At 45.5% G+C, this 21663-nt stretch overlaps 2 protein-coding genes across 2 annotated transcripts in view; both read left to right on the plus strand.

The window, feature by feature from the left end:
* The first annotated feature begins 3534 nt into the window (after positions 1–3534).
* On the plus strand, positions 3535–4377 carry LOC139019519 (mitoregulin-like). The gene is made up of 2 exons (XM_070428529.1): positions 3535–3845; positions 4286–4377. Exon 1 carries the CDS (start codon positions 3543–3545, stop codon positions 3711–3713), a length of 171 nt encoding a protein of 56 aa, XP_070284630.1. The 5' UTR covers positions 3535–3542; the 3' UTR covers positions 3714–3845; positions 4286–4377.
* A 13625-nt stretch (positions 4378–18002) lies between these two features.
* The window catches only part of LOC139020116 (nephrocystin-1-like), a 94046-nt gene continuing 90385 nt past the window's right edge, over positions 18003–21663 (plus strand). Inside the window, exon 1 of the mRNA XM_070429739.1 lies at positions 18003–18084. Coding sequence (XP_070285840.1) covers positions 18016–18084 — 69 coding nt within the window. The 5' untranslated portion in view covers positions 18003–18015. The remainder of the gene's footprint in view (positions 18085–21663) is intronic.

A 21663-nucleotide genomic window follows, 5' to 3' on the forward strand; every position in this document is an offset into this window, starting at 1 on the left:
AGGGCCTTCCAGTCTGGCTGTCAGGGGAGAAAACCTGATGAGGCAGAAACTTGACACCTGGCACGCACTTGATGCCCCTTGAGACTGATGGTCTAGGACAACTTCATGAAGGAGAGATGTCATGCTGGCCTTGAAGGACGGGTAGCCTTTCATGAGAGTGATGTAATCAGGGGTGAGAAAACAGGCAGAAAGCGACAGGCTTGGGGACCGCTGAGCTGGTGTTTGAGCAGTGGTGACAGCCCCTGAAGGGGAGTGACGACATGGATGGACCCAGCCTGTGAGGTCCTGGAACACCAAGGTTATTGTCAGAACACATACAGCTGCAAGATACAGAACTGTTAGCACAGAAATACCTTAATTAAGCGGAGTTTATTGATTCCCATAGCTGAAAAGGCTGGATCCAGGGACTCGAACAATGACGTAAAGACGTGATTTCTCTCTGCTCGCTCATGGGCTCAGGAGTTTCTCCCCACAGGTGGTGAAGATGGTCACCAGCAGCCCCATCTTGTTTAAGGGCTGGATGAGTGCTTTTGCCCAACTGAGATCAGGCCCCTTGCCCTGAACAGTGGCCAAGGACCTGGAGCTCTTGTAGAAGTTCTGTGTGTCCTATCTTTGACTAGGGCTGGGCCTTGAAGTCAGGTTTGCCCACTGTCAGCAAGCAACCTGGGCCTTGATTACACCTGCCCTGGGCTCCAGATCATGCCTTTTCCTTCCCTCATTCGCTTGCCCCTTTCTCCCTGCCCCATTCCAATCAGAGAGAAAGGAGACTCTATTACTTATGACATAGCTATGAAGTATCACCATTTTTGTGCCAGATCTGAGTCCCCGTTCCCACAGGGTGATGTGAAGATGGCCAGGTGACATCTGCATGCACAGCGGTGGCATCACAGAAAAGGAACAGTGAGCTTAGAAACACATGTCTTTTAAAAACATATTTTATTGATTTCAGAGAGAGAGAGAGAGAGACATTAATGATGAGAGCAAATTATTGACTGCCTCCTGCACACCCCCATTGGAGACTGAGCCTGCCCTTGGCTCAAAGGGAGACCTCATCTGCAGTTCCTAGGGCTGAAAGCAAGCCTGCCCTTTGTTCCAGAGGCTGACACGCTCTTCCAAAACTGTTTGCTACACACCAAGGAACAAGGACAGACAGTGCCCCGTGCAAGACAAGCAGAACCATCAGGGACCCCAGAGAACTGTCTCCCATCAAGGCAACATGTAACTTTCACTTTCAGGAAATGGTGTTATGAACAACACCCTCTCCAATAGGAAGTTTCTTCTATACAAGTCAACTAAGGACAGAGAACCTGATTTGATAAAGGATGCGGCGTAGTCATTCCTTGCTGTGGAGCAATATCCCCACTAGCCTAGTGACACTACACATTCGTGACTGTCTGACAGCTCTGCAGTCGGGAGCATAGCATGGCATAAGCGGTGCCTTTGATTTGGGGCTCACGAGACCAGGGTTTTGGCTGAGACTGTGGTCTCTTCTGAGTGTCCAGGAGGAAAGGAGATGCTTCCAATCTCACCCCAGATGTGGGCAGAATTCGGTTTCCTGCAGGTGTAGGACTGAGGCTGGATCTCCTGTGGCTGCGGCTGCAGGTGTCCTCAGCTCTGAGAGGCCACAGGGAGCTTCTTGACCCGTGGGCCTTCCCAGCGCGGCCACTTGCTGCTGCACAGCCCACAGAGCAGAGGGCCAGCAACTCCAGCTGAATGGGCGCTGCAGTCGGTGTGAGGGCACCCGTCATTGTGTTTGTGCCACCACAGTGGACGTGTGCTCTCCTGCTGTCTTCAGACGTCTTCCTGGATGGGGGTTAGGGGGTGGGGGTTTGATGGGGTCAGGATAAGCAAGGTGGGTGCCAGGTGTCTTACCAGAAGCCACCATTTGGGGTTGAGTGATAGTGTGTGTGTGAGGAGGGTGTGGGCATCAGGTGCCTGTGGACTTAGAAACTTGAGAGAAGTGGCCACTGAATTGTGGTTTGGGTGATCTGTGGTTGTGAATCAGGAGAGTTAGATGTTAGGAGAATTTTTGACAAGTAGGAAAAGGGAAACTGAAACAGATGGTTAGACAAATGGGGTCAATTAGAGTAATTTACAGCCTGCTAATAAATTGCAAGATCTTATCTTTCCTAACCAAGGACACTTGAGAGCAAATGGTTTACAATTCTCCTTCCTAAAAGTAAATAGCTTAAATCACCCTGGTCAGGGAGATAACAGAAACCCAGCTAGTGTCATTAATGCCAGCCAAACCCCAGCACAAATGAAGTCAGGGGAACAAATAACAAAAAAACACCCAAATTAGAATCAAGCAAATCCAAGATAGAGGTAAAGCTCACCAGAAAATGACGCTGGTCCCGCTATTTCAGCGGTTCTCAACCTGTGAGTCGCGACCCCTTTGGGGGTCGAAGGACCCTTTTACAGGGGTCGCCTAAGACCATCGGAAAAACACATATATAATTACATATTGTTTACAGTAGCTAAATTACAGTTATGAAGTAGCAACGAAAATAATTTTATGGTCAGGGGTCACCACAACATGAACTGTATTAAAGGGTTGCGGCATTAGGAAGGTTGAGAATCACTGCTCTATTTGCTCAGTTTGACATATCAGCATATTAAAAAACACACCTGGGAAGCTGATGATTATGTTGCTGAGGCCCTCCCCTAGGATTCCCGCCTTTAGGAAACAGATAAGAACCCTCAAAGCAAAGGACCCAGCGTGTGCTCTCCTTGGACTACGCCCACACCCCTCCTGTTCTGGGGCATGTACTTTTGCTCTCTTTCCCCTAAACCCTGAAGGTCCCACTGGACTTGCAACCAGGGGAGCAGTGGGCAGCAGTAGCTCCTCCGGGGCTAGCACTGGAACCTGCCTTCAAGGCTGCCCGTTCTCTCACTTTTCAGTGAGCTAACAGCAGCCTCACCTTGGCTCCCTTCTGTCATTGTGACTTTTACTTCGCAGTGAGTCCTGGCAACCCAGCGTGGCTCACTTCTTTCCTATAAAATTTCTACAGGGCCAAGGCAGCCCCTCCTCGGCTCTCCTGCTGCTGCTTCTATGCTAAGCCCTTCCTTTATTTCACTGTCCCAGCTTTAGTAAACGTTCTCTCAAAATCACCTGGACGCGTATTGTAAAATCTTCCCAGCACGAAGTCAAGAACCTACACCTCACTCCAGGCCATGGGAGGCGGATGGCTCAGGCGGGCTCCATTCTCACGACAGTTGCAGGATGGAGGCTCTCGCTTTTGGCTGGCTGCTGGCTGGGTGGCCACTGTTCCTAGAGGCCACATCAGTGCTTTGCTATTGGAGCTTCTCCAACATGCTTGCTTAGTTCATCCCGCCCACAGGAGAGTCTGCAATCTGGTCACGAGTTTTATGTAAAGGTGACCCTTGACATCCCAGCAAGTCAGAGCCCTCCCACGCTCCCGGTGCAGGCGCTGCAGGTCCGCCACCGTGCAGCAGGCGGCGCCGGGCTCGCCTCCTCTGCTCCTTGAACGCGCGCCTTGGGCCCGGTCCCCCCGGAGGCCCTTCCGCGCGCCGGCGGCGGGATGGCGGACGTATCCGAGAGGCAGCTGCAGCTGGCGGTGCTGCTAGCCTTCGCCTCCGGGGTGCTCGTGGGCTGGCAGGCGAACCGGCTGCGGAGGCGCTACCTGGACTGGAGGAAGCGGAGGCTGCAGGACCAGCTGGCGGCGGCGCAGAAGAAACTGGACCTGGCCTGAGCGCGGACCTGGGCCCCGCCGCTCCCGCGCGCCCCCTCGCCTTGCCCACGCCCGTGGGGTGAGGGGTGGGGGGCCCGCCTGAGCCAGGCGCCCTCACACCCCACCTGCCAGCTAGGCTCCTCTGCAGTGTCGGTGAGCAGTGCTTACAGTGGCTGTAAGTCTAAGTCTAAGGGGAGCCGCCGCTCACAGCAGGTGGCTTGCTCCCACAGACACCAAGAGGAGGAAGCTTTGTTTTCCCCAGTAACTTGCACTGGTGTCCCAGTTCATTGCCTGTGTTTACTGGGAATTACTTGTCACGTAGCACCGTAGTCCTGCATTCGTGTGTTGTACTCTCCAGTCTGAGTCCCTGGTTGTTGGCAGCCTGGCAACATGGAAAGGGAAAGGCTTTGCCTGAAGTCCAGAGCCTTGCATCTAGTCCTGGCTTTTTCACCCGAGCTGTGCAGGCGCCCAGGGTCTGTTTTCTTACCTGTAACACCAGATTTTGTAGTTCATGGTTTAGCTCTACAATAGGATAAATTGAAGTTAATGATTATGTATTTCTTATTTTTTCCCCTCTTTTCTGTTTCCAATAGCTTGTTGAAGATGGATATAGAGCACTGGACAGAAATGATTTCTCCTTGCACTTATGCACCAATTTTATTTTTAAAATAAAATGTCAAACACCTTTGAACTTTTTATTAAAAGTAGAAGAAGTAACTTATTGGCCATGCGGTTCACTGCATCAAGAGACCTGGATTTTCAAACGATATGTTAGTGTCTTAGAGCGGCTACCTTGTTTCTTAAGGAACCTATGCTAGTTCCTTGGTACAACTGCAAAGCAGAATTGGCCTGGGCACCGTTGTGAGTCCTTTTGGTCAGTTGTTTACTAGACCTGATCAGGAAAGAAGAGGCTGTATAAAAATAACTGAGGTTAGCCCAGCCAGTGTGGTTCAGTAGTTAGTGTCGACCTATGAACCAGGAGGTCATGGTTTAATTTCTATTCAGTGCACATGCCCAGTTGTGGGCTTGATCCCCAGTGTGGGGTGTGCAGGAAGCAGCCGATCAATGATTCTCTCTCATCATTGATGTTTATATATCTCCATCTCCGTTCTCTGAAATCATTAATAATGTATTTTAAAAAATAACTGAGGTTATTATTATTACTAGAGGCCCGATGCACGAAAATTCGTGCAAGAGTAGGCCTTCTTTCCCCTGTCTGCCGGCACCAGCTTCCCTCTGGTACCCGGGACCCGGGCTGGCTGCCCACAGGCACCCGGGAACTGGGCTGGCTTCCCCTGGGCCACCCACAGGCACCCGGGACCCAGGCTGGCTTTCCCCACCCTGGCCCCAGCTTCGTCAGGAAGGACGTCTGGAATGACATCTGGAAGACATCTGGTCTAATTAGCATATTACCCTTTTATTATTATAGATTGCCCTTTAGGATCTTAAATTTATCCAAATAATATTTACTGAGTATCTACTACAGCAGTTGACACAAAAGACTAAAATCCCTATCCTCATGCAGTTTACATTCCAGTGGAGGGAGTTTGATAATAAAGATAAATAGGTAAATTATAGTTCAGAAGGTGTTCAGTGTTATGGTGTGGGGAGCGGCTATAGGGTTAAGCCTCGGACTGACCTGTTGGCAAAGTCACAAACAAGTCCCAGCTTAGAGGGCACAGTCCTCTTAAGCATAATTAGGCTTGACCTTGTGAGGCTCCCTAGGGCTGAGGGAAGTGCAACAAGAACAAAAACAAGTGAAACTCACAAGAATAGTGTAAACAAGTGAAACTCACAAGAACAGTGTAACTTTGGTAACCACTACCTTGTTTACCTCTGACTATAAAAATAAAGGCTCAGCTTGCCTCAGGATCTTTCTCTGTGGCCTCAGCCAGGCACAGGAAGATCCACGGAGACTAAAGAGAGCTTGAGAGTTCTGAACGCTGTCTCCGTGTAAAACATTCTTCACTGACTCCGTCCACACCTTTGGGAACCCCTGGACCGCTGGGGCTGGACCCTGGCATTATGGGATGAAATAGATCAGAATAGGGTAAGGAAGACCAAGAAAGCTGAAGTCAGGGGTAAGTGAGGGCATATTACAAATTCTCTGATAAGTGTATCTGATTTTCTAGAAGCTCAAGGAATACCTTCAAAAATAAATCTTTTGAGGAATAGGGCAATGGTACCTATCAAGTTGACACTAAAGAAGAGGAGAATGAGGTCTATGTTTTACCATATTTGGGAATGATCTTAATTAGCATCTCTTACCCTGACTCTAGCTCATTTCCATGAAGAGAAGATGGATCTTCTTTCCTTTTTCTTTAAAAAAATTTTTTTTTTATTGATTTCAGAGAGGAAGAGTGGGGGGAGAAATAGAAACATTAATGAGAGAGAATCATTGATTGGCTACCTCCTGCACACCCCCCACTGGGGATCGAGCCTGAAACCCAGGCATGTGTCCTTGATCAGAATTGAACCCGGGACCTGTCAGTCTGCAGGCTGACGCTCTATCCCCTGAGCCAAACCAGTTAGGACTCTTTTTTTAAATTTTAATATATATTTTTATTGATTTCAAAGAGGAAGGGAAAGGGAGAGAGCGATAGAAATATCAGTGATGAGAGAGAATCATTGATTAACTGCTTTCTGCACACCCCATACTGAGGACTGAGCTGCAATCTGGGCATGAGCCCTGACCGGGAATTGAACCATGACCTCCTGGTTCATAGGTCAAGAGGATGCTCAACCACTGCGCCTCAATGGCTGGGCTGGGTCTTATTTTCAACACTCACTAGGGTTTCCGTGGGCATATTGACATGAAAATCCCTGCTCAGGAGGGGTGTGGCACTATTGAAAACTTCTTACGCCAAAACCGGTTTGGCTCAGTGGATAGAGCGTCAGCCTGCGGACTGAAGGGTCCCAGGTTCGATTCCGTTCAAGGGCATGTACCTGGGTTGCGGGCACATCCCCAGTGGGAGATGTGCAGGAGGCAGCTGGTCGATGTTTCTCTCTCATCGATGTTTCTAACTCTCTATCTCTCTCCCTTCCTTTCTGTAAAAAAATCAATAAAATATATTTAAAAAAAAAAAAAGAAACTTCTTACAATGAGGGCTCCTTGGAAATGCCAGAGCAGTAGTTTATAGGTGACAAACAGCTAAGAGATCTAAGGCCTAAGGCTCTAATTAATGGTAGGTTTGTTGCTCAGGGACCTGCCTAATCAGTCTAAATGGCAACAGATAACTTCATATCACTGTGAGAAGTGAACTGAAAATGACTCAATAAATGATCAATGACCCCCTGGAAACCAGACTCTAAGGGGCTTGAATACAGGAGGGAGTAAGGCAGAAGGGCCAACTTGAAAGCACCAGGTTCCCCTTGCCTCCTCTTCTATGTGGACACATCCTGAAAATCTCTAGCAGCTCTTGGAGCCAGTAATTTCAATGCTGCTTGAAGAATTTACCTCAGGTATCTCCTTATTAGCAGGGACAACAGTTCAGGCCTGAAAAACAATGAGATGTTTGTGCTCCCAGGAATATTATGGAATATGCATGCGAAGGAGAAACCCTCTTGAATAGAGCTTAGTGATGATGTAAAGCCCAGGATGCAAGCTGCTGTCACAAAGAACCAAGAGACGCTTCTCATGCAAAAGGCAAAGGGTTTATTTAGCTACCAACATGTTGGGGCTTACAGCTTACTTTGAACGCAGCAGAGCAGCGGCTGTCAGCCCCGATTTAGAGTTTAAGCATAGGTTATATACTCCTCTAGCAAACCGGGGGAGTAAATGGGGTCATTCTTTTGGGAATCTGGTGCCGTTGTGAATTAATGCCTGTCTGGTTTTTTATCAAGTTGTTTGTTTTTCAGTTTACTTCCGGGCTGCGGCCATCTCCCGTAACCTCCCTGGCTGCAGCTGTCTCCCATAAAAGTTGATTGTTTCATCTCCCCCTTCTGACCTTCCTGATTGCCCTGGTGTCGTTAAATGTAACGCTCTGGTAATGCTCTGGTGCCGTTTGTTTTTTTTCTGACCTTTCTGACCTGATTATATTGGCGCCTCTCATTCCCCCCTTTTTCTGTGGATGGTTTCTAATCTTAGAGACCCTTAGGCTCAGCTAAGGCTGAGTACTGTTGCCTGATGATAAGGAGTTTAATGTCTTCTACCCTTTGTTGTATGAATTTTATAATTTTATTTATGATGCAGGGTTTTATAGAGAGGATTAACAGTAGGATTATGAGCGGTCTTGTGATTGCTGACAACAGGGTTGTTAACCATGGCGATTGTGTAAACCAAGATTTAAACCAACTTTTCTGCGCCTCCCTTTTCTTCTGTCGCTTGGCCAGCCGCTGCCGAAGTTTGGTCATGGACTTCTCTACTACCCCTGTATGATCGGCATAAAAACAGCATTTTTTTAAAAATTTTATTATGGCTATTAAAAAGCTAAATTAAGATTAATTTATCTACTGTCCTGATGTTTGCATAAACACAAGAATGGTAACTGACTACCTTTGTTGGAATTTTATGGTTGAATTTTAATGTGCCCCGTAGGGCCAGGAAGCCATGCCATTCAGTTGCCATCAGGCCCGCCTGCAGTATCTGCTGAGTTAGGTGAATTCTTCACCTGTAGCAATTCCACCTGAGTCTATGCTTCAGGCTTTAAGCCCATCTTAGTAGCCCTCCTACTTGTTGCGGCCTAGAGTGTACGGGGGTTCCGCAGGAATGTAGAGGTATCCCTACTGCTTCTCTTTTATTCTTACCAACCGCTAGTGATGGTAGGGCATCGGCCTGACACTCCAGCGCTAGCCATCTTCAGGGCTTTTAAGTAGAATATTAGGCTTCCTTCGTGGCATTTTTATTGGCTTCAAGTCTTTAGAGTTCAGATAGGGCTCTTTAAAACATGATATTCCAGTCAAAGTTTTTTGTTAATAAAACCATTATTAGGAACTGGTCTTATTGAATCTATGTAAAGAAATGTATTGCTATGTTAGCATTGTCAAATTTCGGAGGAATTACATAAGAAGAAAGACATATTGATCTATTTTAAGATTTTTTGATTTTTAAAAATTTTTTTTTATGTATAACTATGCATGGTCATAAAGGCCTGCAAGCAGTACACAGGCTGCCAATTGTTAGCTGTCTCTTAATAGAGACCAAAACCTGATGGGCACTGTTCCCTGCCCAGGTGGGCACCTGCCCTCTTGGTAGCTAGGCACCCTTTACTTTTTGGGGTTCATTCCATATAGTACCCTTTTAGGATAGTCAACATATATTCAAACTTGCAAGAGAATTAAAGGTTAATGTGATATATTAATATAATGAAACATAATATAGGCATCATGGCCGCTTTAGGCAGCCACATTTTCTGCTATTAAACATGTGATTCTATAAATTGTCTTTGTTTCTTTGGAGCCATGTCCATGAAGATGCAGGCATTATTTAAGTCTATTCAATGTTACCAGCATCAGGCAGGTCGAGCACGCTGTAGCTTGACGAAGTCCTTCCGGATCATGGATGGGTCCGCTGATTGGACGTGGGTGTGATGGACTTAGGTCATGACGCCGTCTATCTTGAGAGCGGTGGGGGTCGTCAGCACCAGGAGTTGGGTGTAGGGACCTTTCCATTGAGGTTCCAGGAGGTGCCTTTTGCCTGGGTGGCGCCAAGGCGCAGCCAAATGTCCTCGTGCGCCCTCTGGAGCCCTTTTAAGAAAAGAGACAATTCTTGCAGCAAGAAAGTCAGGAATGATAGGGGGTGAGGTCTGATTAGTTTCATTCTTGTTTATTTTTATAGATTTCAAGGCCCATTGTCTTCCTTCACAGGCAGGGGGAAAGGTCCATTAAGTTTCTGCCTTGAGGAACTGTGAGCTCTATCTTTAAATGTCCCAATCAGACTAGAATTCCAAAATTCCAACCCAGCATAGAATATCACATAGAAAATCAAAGTTCCTAGTAAACAAATAGATAGAAGTGTTTATAAATATACTTACACCTTTTTAGTGAATAAGTATCTTTACAGTCTTGGGCTCTTGAGTAGATAATAGGAACATCATCCAAGTCCCCTGATGGGGGCCTGACAGGAATAGATGTGGGGGCCTTTGGCTGGGGGGGGGGTATAAAGTCTCTATTCTTCCTCCCTCGGCACTGCTAAGGGTAGGATCTTTGAAGAGGTCTTTTTACCTAGGCAGGGCTGTGCTGAGCCATCTGGGGCAAAAGTGGTTTCTGCTTTCATTTTGGCTAAAAGGTCTTTGCCCATTAGAGGGACCAGGCAATTTGGCAAATATAGGAATTCATGAACCACCTGATGGCCGCCTAACTGACATCGGCGGGGGCGGCAGAACAGTCTGCAGCTGTGGTCCCGGTAGCTCCAATAATGGTGACTTCCTGTCCTGAGAGGGGAGCTACCTTCTGAGTAACTACCGAGTGCTCTGCTGCTGTACCAACCATAAAGTTCACAGTCTGGCCCCCGATTTTCATTTCGACCATCGGTTCATGGGGGCCCAGTTGGAAAGAGCCCAGCCTGTTCTAGTCAGAGTCAGCTGTTGCCAGTCCGAGGAGGTCTGCCTCAGGCGGCTCTGGCCAATAGCGGCTGGGTGGTTTGGATGGCCTTGCCAGTTTCTTCTGGCCTGCTCCTGCCCTGCCTGCCTCTCCACTTCTGCTACTAAACCTTACTTTGTCCCTTTTTATACATGCAGAACTGGACCCAAGGCAGCGAGTTTTGAGCAATTTAAAAATTTTTTTAATATATATTTTATCATTCATGTTGTAGGGAGGGACCGGGTTAGCTTCTTCTGAATGAAAGAATTAATCAAAATAAGGTTTATTTTTTTTTAACTTTATTTGTCCCTGGGTGTGGACAACAAATGATACTAATCAGATTGATATAAACGATTTAACCTTTGTTTAGGGAGGCAAATGCAAAGCATTTACTCCAAATGTCTTTGGTTTAGGGAAGACAGGATTTTTGCTTAGTTTTCCTATTCTACTTGTCCCAGCTTGCTGGTTTATTATGTATTCAATTTTCTTTTAACATTTATTTTTTTCTTTTTATTATATATACAATTTTTACAAATTTCATTCTTTTAGGTTAGTCTTCAAACCTTTTTTCTATGTTCTTCAAAAATGTATAACCATGCCTCAGACCTTCCATTAAGTATTTTTTTACCTTCCTCCATCACACCAAAGCTGTACATTTTAGTTAGTTAGAACTCTGAGCTTTAATTAATTTTTAAGGTGATATGTAAGTAATTAACATTCCTTAGATTAGCAATATATTTATCATTTTTTTTTTTAGAGACATAAACAAAAATTTCATTAGCTAAACAATTTTAAACAACAAAGACATATATTTAAACAATAAAGATAGATAACATTCTCCATTAAAACTTTGAATCACCATAGCTAGCAATTATCAGTTTGTGAGTATACAGGCCTTGTTGACGTCATCTTGGGATAGCTGTCTGTCTCTCTGTGGTTAGCGATTTCTTGTAAACTTCAAAAATGCAAGACACAATTAACCAATAGATTCAATTCTACCCTCTAGATTTTGTATGAGGCACATTTAGATTAATATTGTATATTATGTCTCTTCAAAATACCTAGATGAACATTTTTTTTTTTTTTATTGTTTGACTTAGTAAACTTTAAGGTCTCAAGTTCCCAGCAGCTATGGAAAACCACACCTGAGGCTGGCAAACAGGCCTGGCCCAGCCCATGATTTTAAAACCACCGTTTTTCTCTGGGGAAAGTCAAGAGGCAAATTTGTAGCTACATAATTTCTTGAGATTCAAATCCAATTATTATTATTAAGGCATTTACTTTGGCAAATTTTGTAACAGAGGCAATCTCATTGAATTTTCTTTTGGAGGCTTGTTGCTAGAACAAGCCTGCATTGCTTCCCTGGGTAAAATTAGCCATTTTCTTTAGGAAATAATCAGTCTTGGGTTTTATTCTGTACATGTGTGAAGAGACTTTAGTTCAAAACTCTATCTAAATGTCCAACAATAGGACAATTGCGTGCATTAGTTTTAAACCAGCTTTTCTCTTTACATGTGAACAGAAATACCAGATATATTTTAAAATTTTTCAATTACAAGAAGGACTTTTTGTCATCTAGCTGGCGCGATCTCCATGGAAAGAGCCCTGCTCTCGTCCAGAGTAGCCGCGCCGCCCCCAGGTGTCCGGCCCGTGGGCTCCGCGCGGGACCTTTCCCAGACCTTCCCCCGGACCCGACGCCGCCGGGGGCCTCGCCGCTCCGGCCTCCCGCAAGCGACTCGCCGGCCTTGCTCCCCTGTGCTCTGCCCAGCTCCACTCGCTCGACACAAACCCAGGGCCAACGCCGGCCAACGCCGGCCACCGCCGGCCGCTGCCGCCGCCGCCGCCGCCGCCAGGCTCCGCGAACGAGTCCGCGCCCGGCCCGGGCCCCCAGGGCCGCCGCTGAGGGCGGTCACCGCGCACCGCGCTCCCGCACGCTTGCCCCCCCCCCTCCCCCCCGTCTTTACACTTATATACTTTCACCAGACATTCATTCGGAGTTTAAACAATCCATTCAATTTTTAACAATTTTTCAATTTCTGAGGGAGCTCTAAAGCCTCCCACAATCTCCTTGAACTGATCAATCACAATACCCAAAGGAGCAGTCTGAGTCCAGGAGGAGCAGAGGGTGGAGGGGAGGGAGCAGAGGGTGGAGGAGAGGGGTGAGCCGGCTTCACAGGGAGGATTGCCGGCTCAGAAGCAGAGACCGAGGACCTAGGGAGAGAACCAGGGGGTAAGAAGGGCTTGACCCACGCCGGGGGGTTCTCACATAAGTCTTGCCAGACTAAAATGTAAGGCTCCTGGTCCGGGTGTCCGTGTTGGCCAGGCTGAAAAACCAGATTCCTCACTTCCCTGATGAGAGGCAGATGGAAAGACCCCTCCGGGGGCCATCCGACATTAAAGGCGGGCCACTCGGACGAGCAGAAAGTCTGCCATTTACTCTTTCTGATGATAAGGGATAGATTTTGAGCTCGTCCCTTGACTTCTGACCAGCGGTCCAGGGTCAGAGACAAAGGAGTAGAAGCACTCTGGCCCATGACAAACAGAAAACACAGACTAATGACAGACAACAAAGAACAAATAACCAGAACAGACACAACGCATTGAGACAAAAATCGAAGGATCCAAAAAAGAAGGTTTTTCAAAGCCAATTGACCCAGCTGGCAACAGAATTACAGAAACAGACGAGAGGAATCCAGGCGTCCCTGGTCCTCTCCAGACTCCACCAGGGCGTCCCCCGGGGATGTGGCCTGCGACCTCCCGACACGTCTGTCTGCCGCAGTCGGGGGAGGCTCACGCCCCTCCCCTACAGCCACCAGACCGAACAGATTTGCTAGCACTGACCGAACAGATTTGCCGGCTCTGACAAAATTCGAGCTCTCAATATCTAAGCGATCGCTATTCTGAAAGGCGCCGTCACTTACCCCAAGAAGCGTCTGTTGGAACCCAGAGGCGGCTGCAACAAATATCTCGGTGGGACCTCCAAAATGTAAAGCCCGGGACACAAGCCGCTGTCACAAAGAACCAAGAGACGCTTCTCATGCAAAAGGCAAAGGGTTTATTTAGCTACCAACATGTTGGGGCTTACAGCTTACTCTGAACGCAGCAGAGCAGCGGCTGTCAGCCCCGATTCAGAGTTTAAGCACAGGTTATATACTCCTCTAGCAAACGGGGGGAGCAAATGGGGTCATTCTTCTGGGAATCTGGTGCCGTTGTGAATTAATGCCTGTCTGGTTTCTTATCAAGTTGTTTGTTTTTCAGTTTACTCCCGGGCTGCGGCCATCTCCCGTAACCTCCCTGGCTGCAGCTGTCTCCCATAAAAGCTGATTGTTTCATCTCCCCCTTCTGACCTTCCTGATTGCCCTGGTGCCGTTAAATGTAACGCTCTGGTAACGCTCTGGTGCCGTTTGTTTTTTTTCTGACCTTTCTGACCTGATTATATTGGCGCCTCTCAATGAATCTCCACTATATCTAAAAATCAAGAGCGAGAGACCAAGTCCCTGGTTATTGTGAATTTGCAAGAGGTGTTTTTTAGAACATTTAGCTCATTTCCTGTAAAGATTAATTTTTTTTGTCTTAGCAAATTTAATGACATCTCCATGTTAACAAAAAAATTCAGAAAGTTGTTTCCACAGAAAGCTTTCTCCTCCTCATTTTACTGGGGTCATTATGCCTTACTGCCAACCTTGTGTTCATTCTGTGAATGCAGTATTTGAGGACTGAAATGCTGGTTCTTAGAGTTCCATCCTATTAGGGTTTTTTGGCTGGTGACTCGGGCTGTGAAAGAATTCACAACTAAAAGAAGAGATAGATGCAGTGAGAAAGTTTATTTTTACTTTCCCCGAAGGGAAAAGGCAAGTGCATTCCTAATCAATACAAGGGCAGGTGATAAACAGCAGCCTGCTCTTTTAAAGGGTAATGGCTGCAGATGTCCTAGGGAAGTGTCTTAGTATTTTTCCCAAGCCTGCACAACATGCTTAGAGTAAAAGTTATGAAGAGTTCAAAGAAGGCTTGTTGGAAGAGGGGGATGGGAACTTTCCTATTAACTAGAGACTTTCTGGTGCAAATTATCCCTGAGTTGAAAACATAGCAGGGAGAAGGGGAATGCAAGAATGTACCCTTGAAAGTAACTTATCTTGCCCTGTAGTTTGAACAGAGAGCCTGTTTGAATCAGAGGAGCTAACAATCTTGGGGTTTAATTACCAGGGGCTTCTCATAAATTGTGGAAGGCTACAGCAAACAAAAAGAAAGGCCTTTTTTTTTTGTCCTTACACATCCCATCCGGGCGGCAGTTTGTTGAAGTATCCTAGTCCCCATTACTCATTGGGGCTCCAGGAGTTGAGGCTCTTTAAGACAAGATAGGTTTCTTAAGGTGCTCCCAGACTGTTGATTTGTGCCTAGTTAAGTGTCTGGACCAGGGGTGGGCAAACTTTTTGACTCGAGGGCCACAATGGGTTCTTAAACTGGACCGGAGGGCTGGAACAAAAGCATGGATGGAGTGTTTGTGTGAACTAATATAAATTCAAAGTAAACATCATTACATAAAAGAGTACGGTCTTTTTTTTTTTTTTTTTTTTAGTTTTATTCATTTCAAGCGGGCCGTAGTTTGCCCACGGCTGGTCTGGACTATGGCCAGTTCTGCCTGTTTGGGCCTGTTCATGTGCCGTGTTACTTGTGGACCTGATCGTCCCAATGGTGCTTCCTTTCCTTTCCCATTACTTATGTGTAGCCCCGTGGCCCACTCATCTCCCTCTGCTGTCTCACCTCAGTGTTCTGTCATCCCTGTCCCTCTGGGGATGTGCTGCTCATCCCCCAAGTCCTATCTAGGCAGGTGCTTCTGTGGTTTTTAGCCACCCCATGCCCCTCCTAGTCATTCCTTTGTTTTCTGCTTACTGCCTTTCTACACCGTGGCTGTGTGCCCAGCTCTGTGGTGGGCAATTCCCCTTGACATTGCCTCTGTGGCCATTTCTCTAGCCCTCTACCCTTTGCCCTACTTAAAATGTTTCCCCCTAAAAACGTTATCTCATGTGGACATGTTACTTGTCCCATGTTAGCTAAAATGGGCAATGGGAAGTTGGGAGATGGGTTATGATGCCAGTCATGTGCCCTGGAAATGACATTGTTCACTCATCAAAATATACCTTCTCTCCCCTGCCCCCAACCCCACCATTTTGGTGGTGATGATGTTCCAGGACTCACAAGGAATAAATGTGTGTAACTCTGAATATGGTACAAAAATGTATAAAATCAAAGTCACCTGAGGTGAACAAGAGTAATAAACTGTTTTCATTCTTCTCATTGCTCATGTTTACACATATGTTGGGAGTTTGTTTATTTTTCCCAACGTAGAGTTAAGCTAAACTATATCCATGACTTTTTTATTTAAAATATGGAAATTTCTTTAAATCAGATATAGGATTTTTCCCTGAAAATTTAAAATTTTTTTTTTATTTTTATTGATTTCAGAGAGGAAGGGAGAGGAAGAGAGAAAGAAACATCAATGATGAGAGAGAATCATTGATCAACTGCCTCCTGCACGCCCTCTTCTGGGGATTGAGCCTGAAACCCAGGCATGTGCCCTTGACTGGAATTGAACCCGGGACCCTTTAGGCCGATGCTTTATCCACTGAGCCAAACCAGCTAGGGCGCCTAGTTTATTTATAGACATATTTAAAATAAATAAGGATTTCATAAATGACAGATTGTCTTTAGTGCATTTTCCCCTCTTAACACTTACAAGATCACTTAGAAGTACTGATTTATCAGTACAACTTTGAGAAAATAGGCAGTATCTACTAAACCTGAACATAAAATATGGCCTGTGGCCCAGCATTGTGCACCTATGTTCCCACTGTGTACATGTGTAAATAGTAGCCAGTTATAATAGCCATAAACTGGAAACTTTTCACATGTCTACAATAGCAGAAGAAATGACTTGAGTACATCACACATGAAATATCAAGATGAACAAACTACAACAACACAGTCATACAAGTGCTCACAAACATGTTGAATAAAAGCCAGACAAAGCTGCCAGGACAGAGTTCAAAAAGGCAAAACAAGTTTTTGCTGTTAGTAACTAGTATTTACTTTTGACATTGAAGGAGTGGAAGTGGGTGGGGCCTAGGAGGAGAAGACTACTAGGGTATTGGTAATGCTCCGTATCCTAATCTAGGTGATGTTACGTGGGGGTGTTTCAGTGTGAAAATTCAGTGAGGTGGACACTTGTCACTTTTCTTTATATTTTACTTGAAGATGAAAATCATACATAAATAGCATGGCAGTTGGGCCTGTGGAATCAAATTGTGTGTGGTACTGAAGAACATCTATATTAGTGTGATTCATCATTTGAAAAGTAAGCTCACATCATTTTTCTTACTCATTGTAGTGGAGTTTGGGAACTGGATTTATAGGATCCAGTCCCACTTGGGGAAATGTTATTACAATCTCAGAGTACAGATATAAAATTAAAACCGAACATGGGTTCAACTGCCTGCCTCAACAAAAGCCACACTCCTGAGACAGGTATTTGTGAGAAGGAAAGTGGTTTATTCAAGTGTGGGTGACCTGAGAAGATGGTGGACTCTGGTCCTAAAAGCCATCTTCTCATCTTGGCGAAGCCAGCAGTTCTTACAGGGTGGAAGGAAGGGGGCTGGTGGACATGCAGAGAAACTGCTGATAGGCAGGCTGCCTTCTTGGGGGTCCCGATATAGATCTTTACTGTCAACATTCTGGAACTGGTCAGCATCAGCCAAATTCCTGTGGTTGGGTGATTTGGGGTCAGGCCATTTCTTGTTCACATGGGACAGGAACAGCTGAATCCTGCTGGGTACTCGGTACTCATAAGAAAACTGTTAGTATATAACTTCATTTTTATTAGTTTTGTTGTTAGTGTATTTGATTTTCATTTTTATTTTAGTCAGTTGGTATAATAATAAGTTTTCATATTTTTATTGTAGGAACCTATATTAGCTCAAGTTAATGTTATAGTTTTCCCTAAAGTTAATACAGTTTTATGTGGGTTAAAATATTTTTTTTTCTATCACTTAATTCATATTAGTATTCTTTTTAACTCTATATTCTGACCAAGTTTAGTATTAGTCCTGTATGAGTTAAAGTACATTAAAAAATGAGGTATATGTTCATGGTTACAAAATGGGGGTGATAATTATTTGCTTACAGGCTTGCTGTAGAACAGACAGAATCACCATCCTCACAAAACTGAAACTAGAATGAAATGAAACTTCAGCAATACACCAGATAGCAAAAAACCAAAAACTGCCTTTTGAAAGAAGAGTATGCAGCAGAACTGTGTATCCCATGAGGGCGTAGAGGAACGCTGTCCTTGCGGTTTAAGATACTGCAATGGTATCTTAAGGATGGCTTAAGGACACATATGTAATACCTTAATCAATAAAGAAAAAAAAAGGAATGGCTCAGCAAAACTGGCATCAGAAAACTAGGGGCATAACACCGAGGCCCCGCAGCCACGTGGCAACACCGCCGTCATGGGACAGGCAGTTTCCGACGCCGTGGAGAGCCCCCCTTCCCCTCCCCTCCCCCCTCCCCCCGGCCTCTGGGTGCCGGTTGCAGGCGATCACGTGAGCGGGGGCTGAGGGCTCCGGCCTGCGGGGCAGCTGCGGGGGTATGCGGTAGATGACCATTGACTTTACAGTCTTCGCCAGCCCCTGCAGAGGTCGGCTGCGAGGTGGACGCCCGGTGATGGCGTCATCCGGTGACGTCACCTGCCGGGGCCGCTCAGGCGGTTTCCCTGGCGACCGGTGCGCGCCGGCGCCGAGCTGAAGAGATGCTGCCACGGCGGCCGCGAGACCCTCTGCAGTCCCTGCGGCGTCGGGGCCGCGAGCTGAAGCTGCAGGTACATCTGGCTGTCACGGGGCCGCGTCGTGGGGCGGCCCGGGCTCTAGCGGGCGAATCCTGGGAGCCGGGTCTGACCCTCATCCTCCCCACCGGACCCCGGGGACTCCCGAAATGTTGACCTTTCACTGCGCGCCCTCACCCTAACATTTCAGTCCCCGAACCTAACACCTCCCTTAACCCCCTCACCTCCGATCTAACCTTTTAACAGGGACCATTGCCAACCAACCACATCTGGGCCCAACACCATTCTCCCCGCTCCAGCCACTACTCCCCGCCCCCACCCCGTCTCTTCCCCCCGCCCCCCCCCCGCTTCCTCCATGGAAGCCGCTATTGCTTCCCGTGAACTTAAGCGAAATAGGACTAGTCAGTGAGCAACGACTTAAAATAAAGAAGAAATACAAGTAACTAATATACATGAGAAAAGTTAACTTCAGAGACAAGTAGTTGCAAAGGAAAGATATCTCGAACACTTATTTTTTAAGTGTTTTTATTGATTTTAGACAGGGAGAGGGAGTGAGGTGGAGGAGAGAGAGAGAAGGAAAAAAGAAAGAAAAAAACCATCATTGATTGGTTGCCTCCAGTGCGCACCCTGACCCAGGATCACATCTACAACCTAAGCATGTGCCATGACCAGAAATTGAACCTGCGACCTTTTGGTCCACAGGCTGCTCAAGTAACAGCCACACTGGTCAGGGCTCTTGAACATTATTTTTTTTATTTTTATTTTTTAAATATATTTTTTATTGATTTTTTACAGAGAGGAGGGGAGAGGGATAGAGAGTTAGAAACATCGATCAGCTGCTTCCTGCAAACCTCCCACTGGGTATGTGCCCGCAACCAAGGTACATGCCCTTGACTGGAATCGAACCTAGAACCCTTGAGTCCGCAGGCCGACGCTCTATCCACTGAGCCAAACCGGTTAGGGCGAACATTAGTTTTTAAAAATATTTTTTTATTGATTGCATAGAGGAATGGAGAAGGAGAGAGAGATAGAAACATCAATAATGAGAAAGAGTCATTGATCGGCTGCCTCCTGCACTGAGGATCAAGCTGATAATCCTGACCTGGAATCCAACCATGACGACCTGGTTCATAGCTCCACACTCAATCACTGAGCCACACCAGCGAGTCCTCTTGAACATTTTTTTTTCAAATATATTCCATTGATTTTTTACAGAGAGGAAGGGAGAGATATAGAGAGTTAGAAACATCGATGAGAGAGAAACATCGATCAGCTGCCTCCTGCACATCTTCTACTGGGGATGTGCCCGCAACCCAGGTACATGCCCTTGACCGGAATCGAACCCAGGACCCTTCAGTCCTCAGGCTGACACTCTATCCACTGAGCCAAACCGGTTTCGGCTAAAAATATATATATTTTATTGATTTCAGAGAGGAAGGGAGAGGTAGAGATAGAAACATCAATGATGAGAGAGAATCATTGATCAGCTGCCTCCTGCAGGCCCCCTACTGGGGATCGAGCCCGCAACCTGGGCAAGTGCCCTTGATTGGAATCGGACCGGGACCCTTCAGTCCTCAGGTCGATGCTCTTTCCACTGAGCCAAACTGGCGAGGGCTTGACACTTTTTAAATCACAGTATTCAGTGCTGGAGGTGGTGTGATGAAACACCCTGCTTACACTGCTCCCTGGATAGGGGGCAGCCTTTCTGGAGACAATTTGACAAGATGTAGCAAATATTCATCTCCTGGGCTGGATGATTACATTTCCAGGAATTTACCACACATAGGAATCAAAATTGGGTCAGATATTAATGTGTGAAAGTGTTCATCGCAGTATTACTGGCTACAATTAAATGATCACTAGTGGGGAATGATATATAACTTAGGATAGGCTATAATACTATAATTAAAATTTTGTGAGAGATTTTAATGTATTGGTAAACTATTTGTGATATAATGTCAGTTTAAAAATATATGAATTTGAATATACAGTATTTTTTAATATATAGGGTATCCCAAAAATGTACACACACACTTTGAATAATTATAAAGGCAATGTTTATTAAAATACATTTTATTTTTAAAACTGAGCTGTCAGCTGTTAAAGTGTGTATACATTTTTTTGGGACACCCTGTATATGCAGCAAAGATAGAAACATGCTAGGATGGTTATGTAGCATGCTGATGATGATTATGTTTCTCTCCATACATTTTGATATTTTTATGATTTGAATACCAGATGTATATTACTTAAAAAATAAAATGTGGATTATTTCCTTAAATTCCTATTTAACTTTGCTACTTTACTTTTTATTTTTCATTTGATCTATTGGCAAGTGTTGTTTCCACTAAATAAAATTATTTTATTATCTATGGCAGACAAGAGATTTACTGAATGTTCATGTTTTATCTACTTTTGGACACTCATTTAAAAGTAGGAAAGATTTGATGGATACATATTTCTTTTTTAAAAATATATTTTATTGATTTTTTATAGAGAGGAAGGGAGAGGGAGAATAAGAGATAGAAATATCAATGATGAGATTGAATCATTGATAGGCTGCCTCCTTCATACCCCCCTACTGGGGCTCAAGCCTATAACCCGGGCATATGCCCTTGACTGGAATCGAACCCAGGACCCTTCAGTCCACAGGCCGACGCTCTATCCCCTGAGCCAAACCCGCTAGGGTGGATAAATATTTCTTAATTGACCCTATTGGAATTGTAGTGGTACAACAAACACAAAATACTCTTCTGGTAGAAATTAAAATAAAACTTGATGAGGCATGAACTTAAGCTGAGCTTTGTCTAGCTATGTATTATGATTCTGAATCTAATTATAATTCAGTGCGATTTTGGGAGAATAACAAAAATTGTTATTAAAACAAAACAAACTATTAACAAGGATTGTCCAGCCTGGAGAAGAATTAGCTCAGGAGCCTTTGGTATCCTGAATGGGAAAGGTTCTTGGATAGTGTGAGCTCCTTCTTCCCTGTCTCTACTAACAGACGCCTAAAGCAAAAAATGGAACAGATTTCCCACGTGGTGTCCAGGGAACAAGAGCGCAGCTCATTCATGCCTCAGACAAGATGCAAAATAGCATGAGTAGAGAAGAAGCTAGTGAACTTCTCTCTCTCCACCCACTTTGTCTTCGCATCATTTATAGAAAAGAATCCAACAGAAGTAGGTGGCTCTTTTGTGGGTACTTTGGCAAAGTTACATGTGTTTGGAAAACACGAAGTCACGGTGTAAGCTGTAAGAATGAGGATAAACAAACATGTGATATATCCAGACAGTGCATACTACTCAGCAATAAGAAGGAACAAACTAATGATACACACCACAAACAACATGGCAGCATCTCAGAAACACGCTGTGTAGAAGGATTACACAAAAGAGCACATACTTCCTGGGCACGTCCTGGGGTGAAGGTGTTTTCTGTACGTTGATGGGGTTTGGGTTACACAGGTGTATACAAATGTATAAGATTTGTGCATTTCGCTCTAACTGGTTTGGCTCAGTGGATAGAGCGTCGGCCTGAAAGGTCCCAGGTTCGATTCCGGTCAAGGGCATGTACCTGGGTTGCGGGCACATCCCCAGTGGGAGATGTGCAGGA

Source organism: Myotis yumanensis, unplaced genomic scaffold (genome assembly GCF_028538775.1).
Source record: "Myotis yumanensis isolate MYYU_CA2020_CCGP unplaced genomic scaffold, mMyoYum1.0.hap1 SCAF_11, whole genome shotgun sequence".
Lineage (NCBI taxonomy): Eukaryota > Metazoa > Chordata > Mammalia > Chiroptera > Vespertilionidae > Myotis > Myotis yumanensis.

Excerpts from the sequence above, each read along its gene's own strand:
- LOC139019519 (XM_070428529.1), top strand. The coding sequence starts at position 3,543 with ATGGCGGACGTATCCGAGAGGCAGCTGCAGCTGGCGGTGCTGCTAGCC.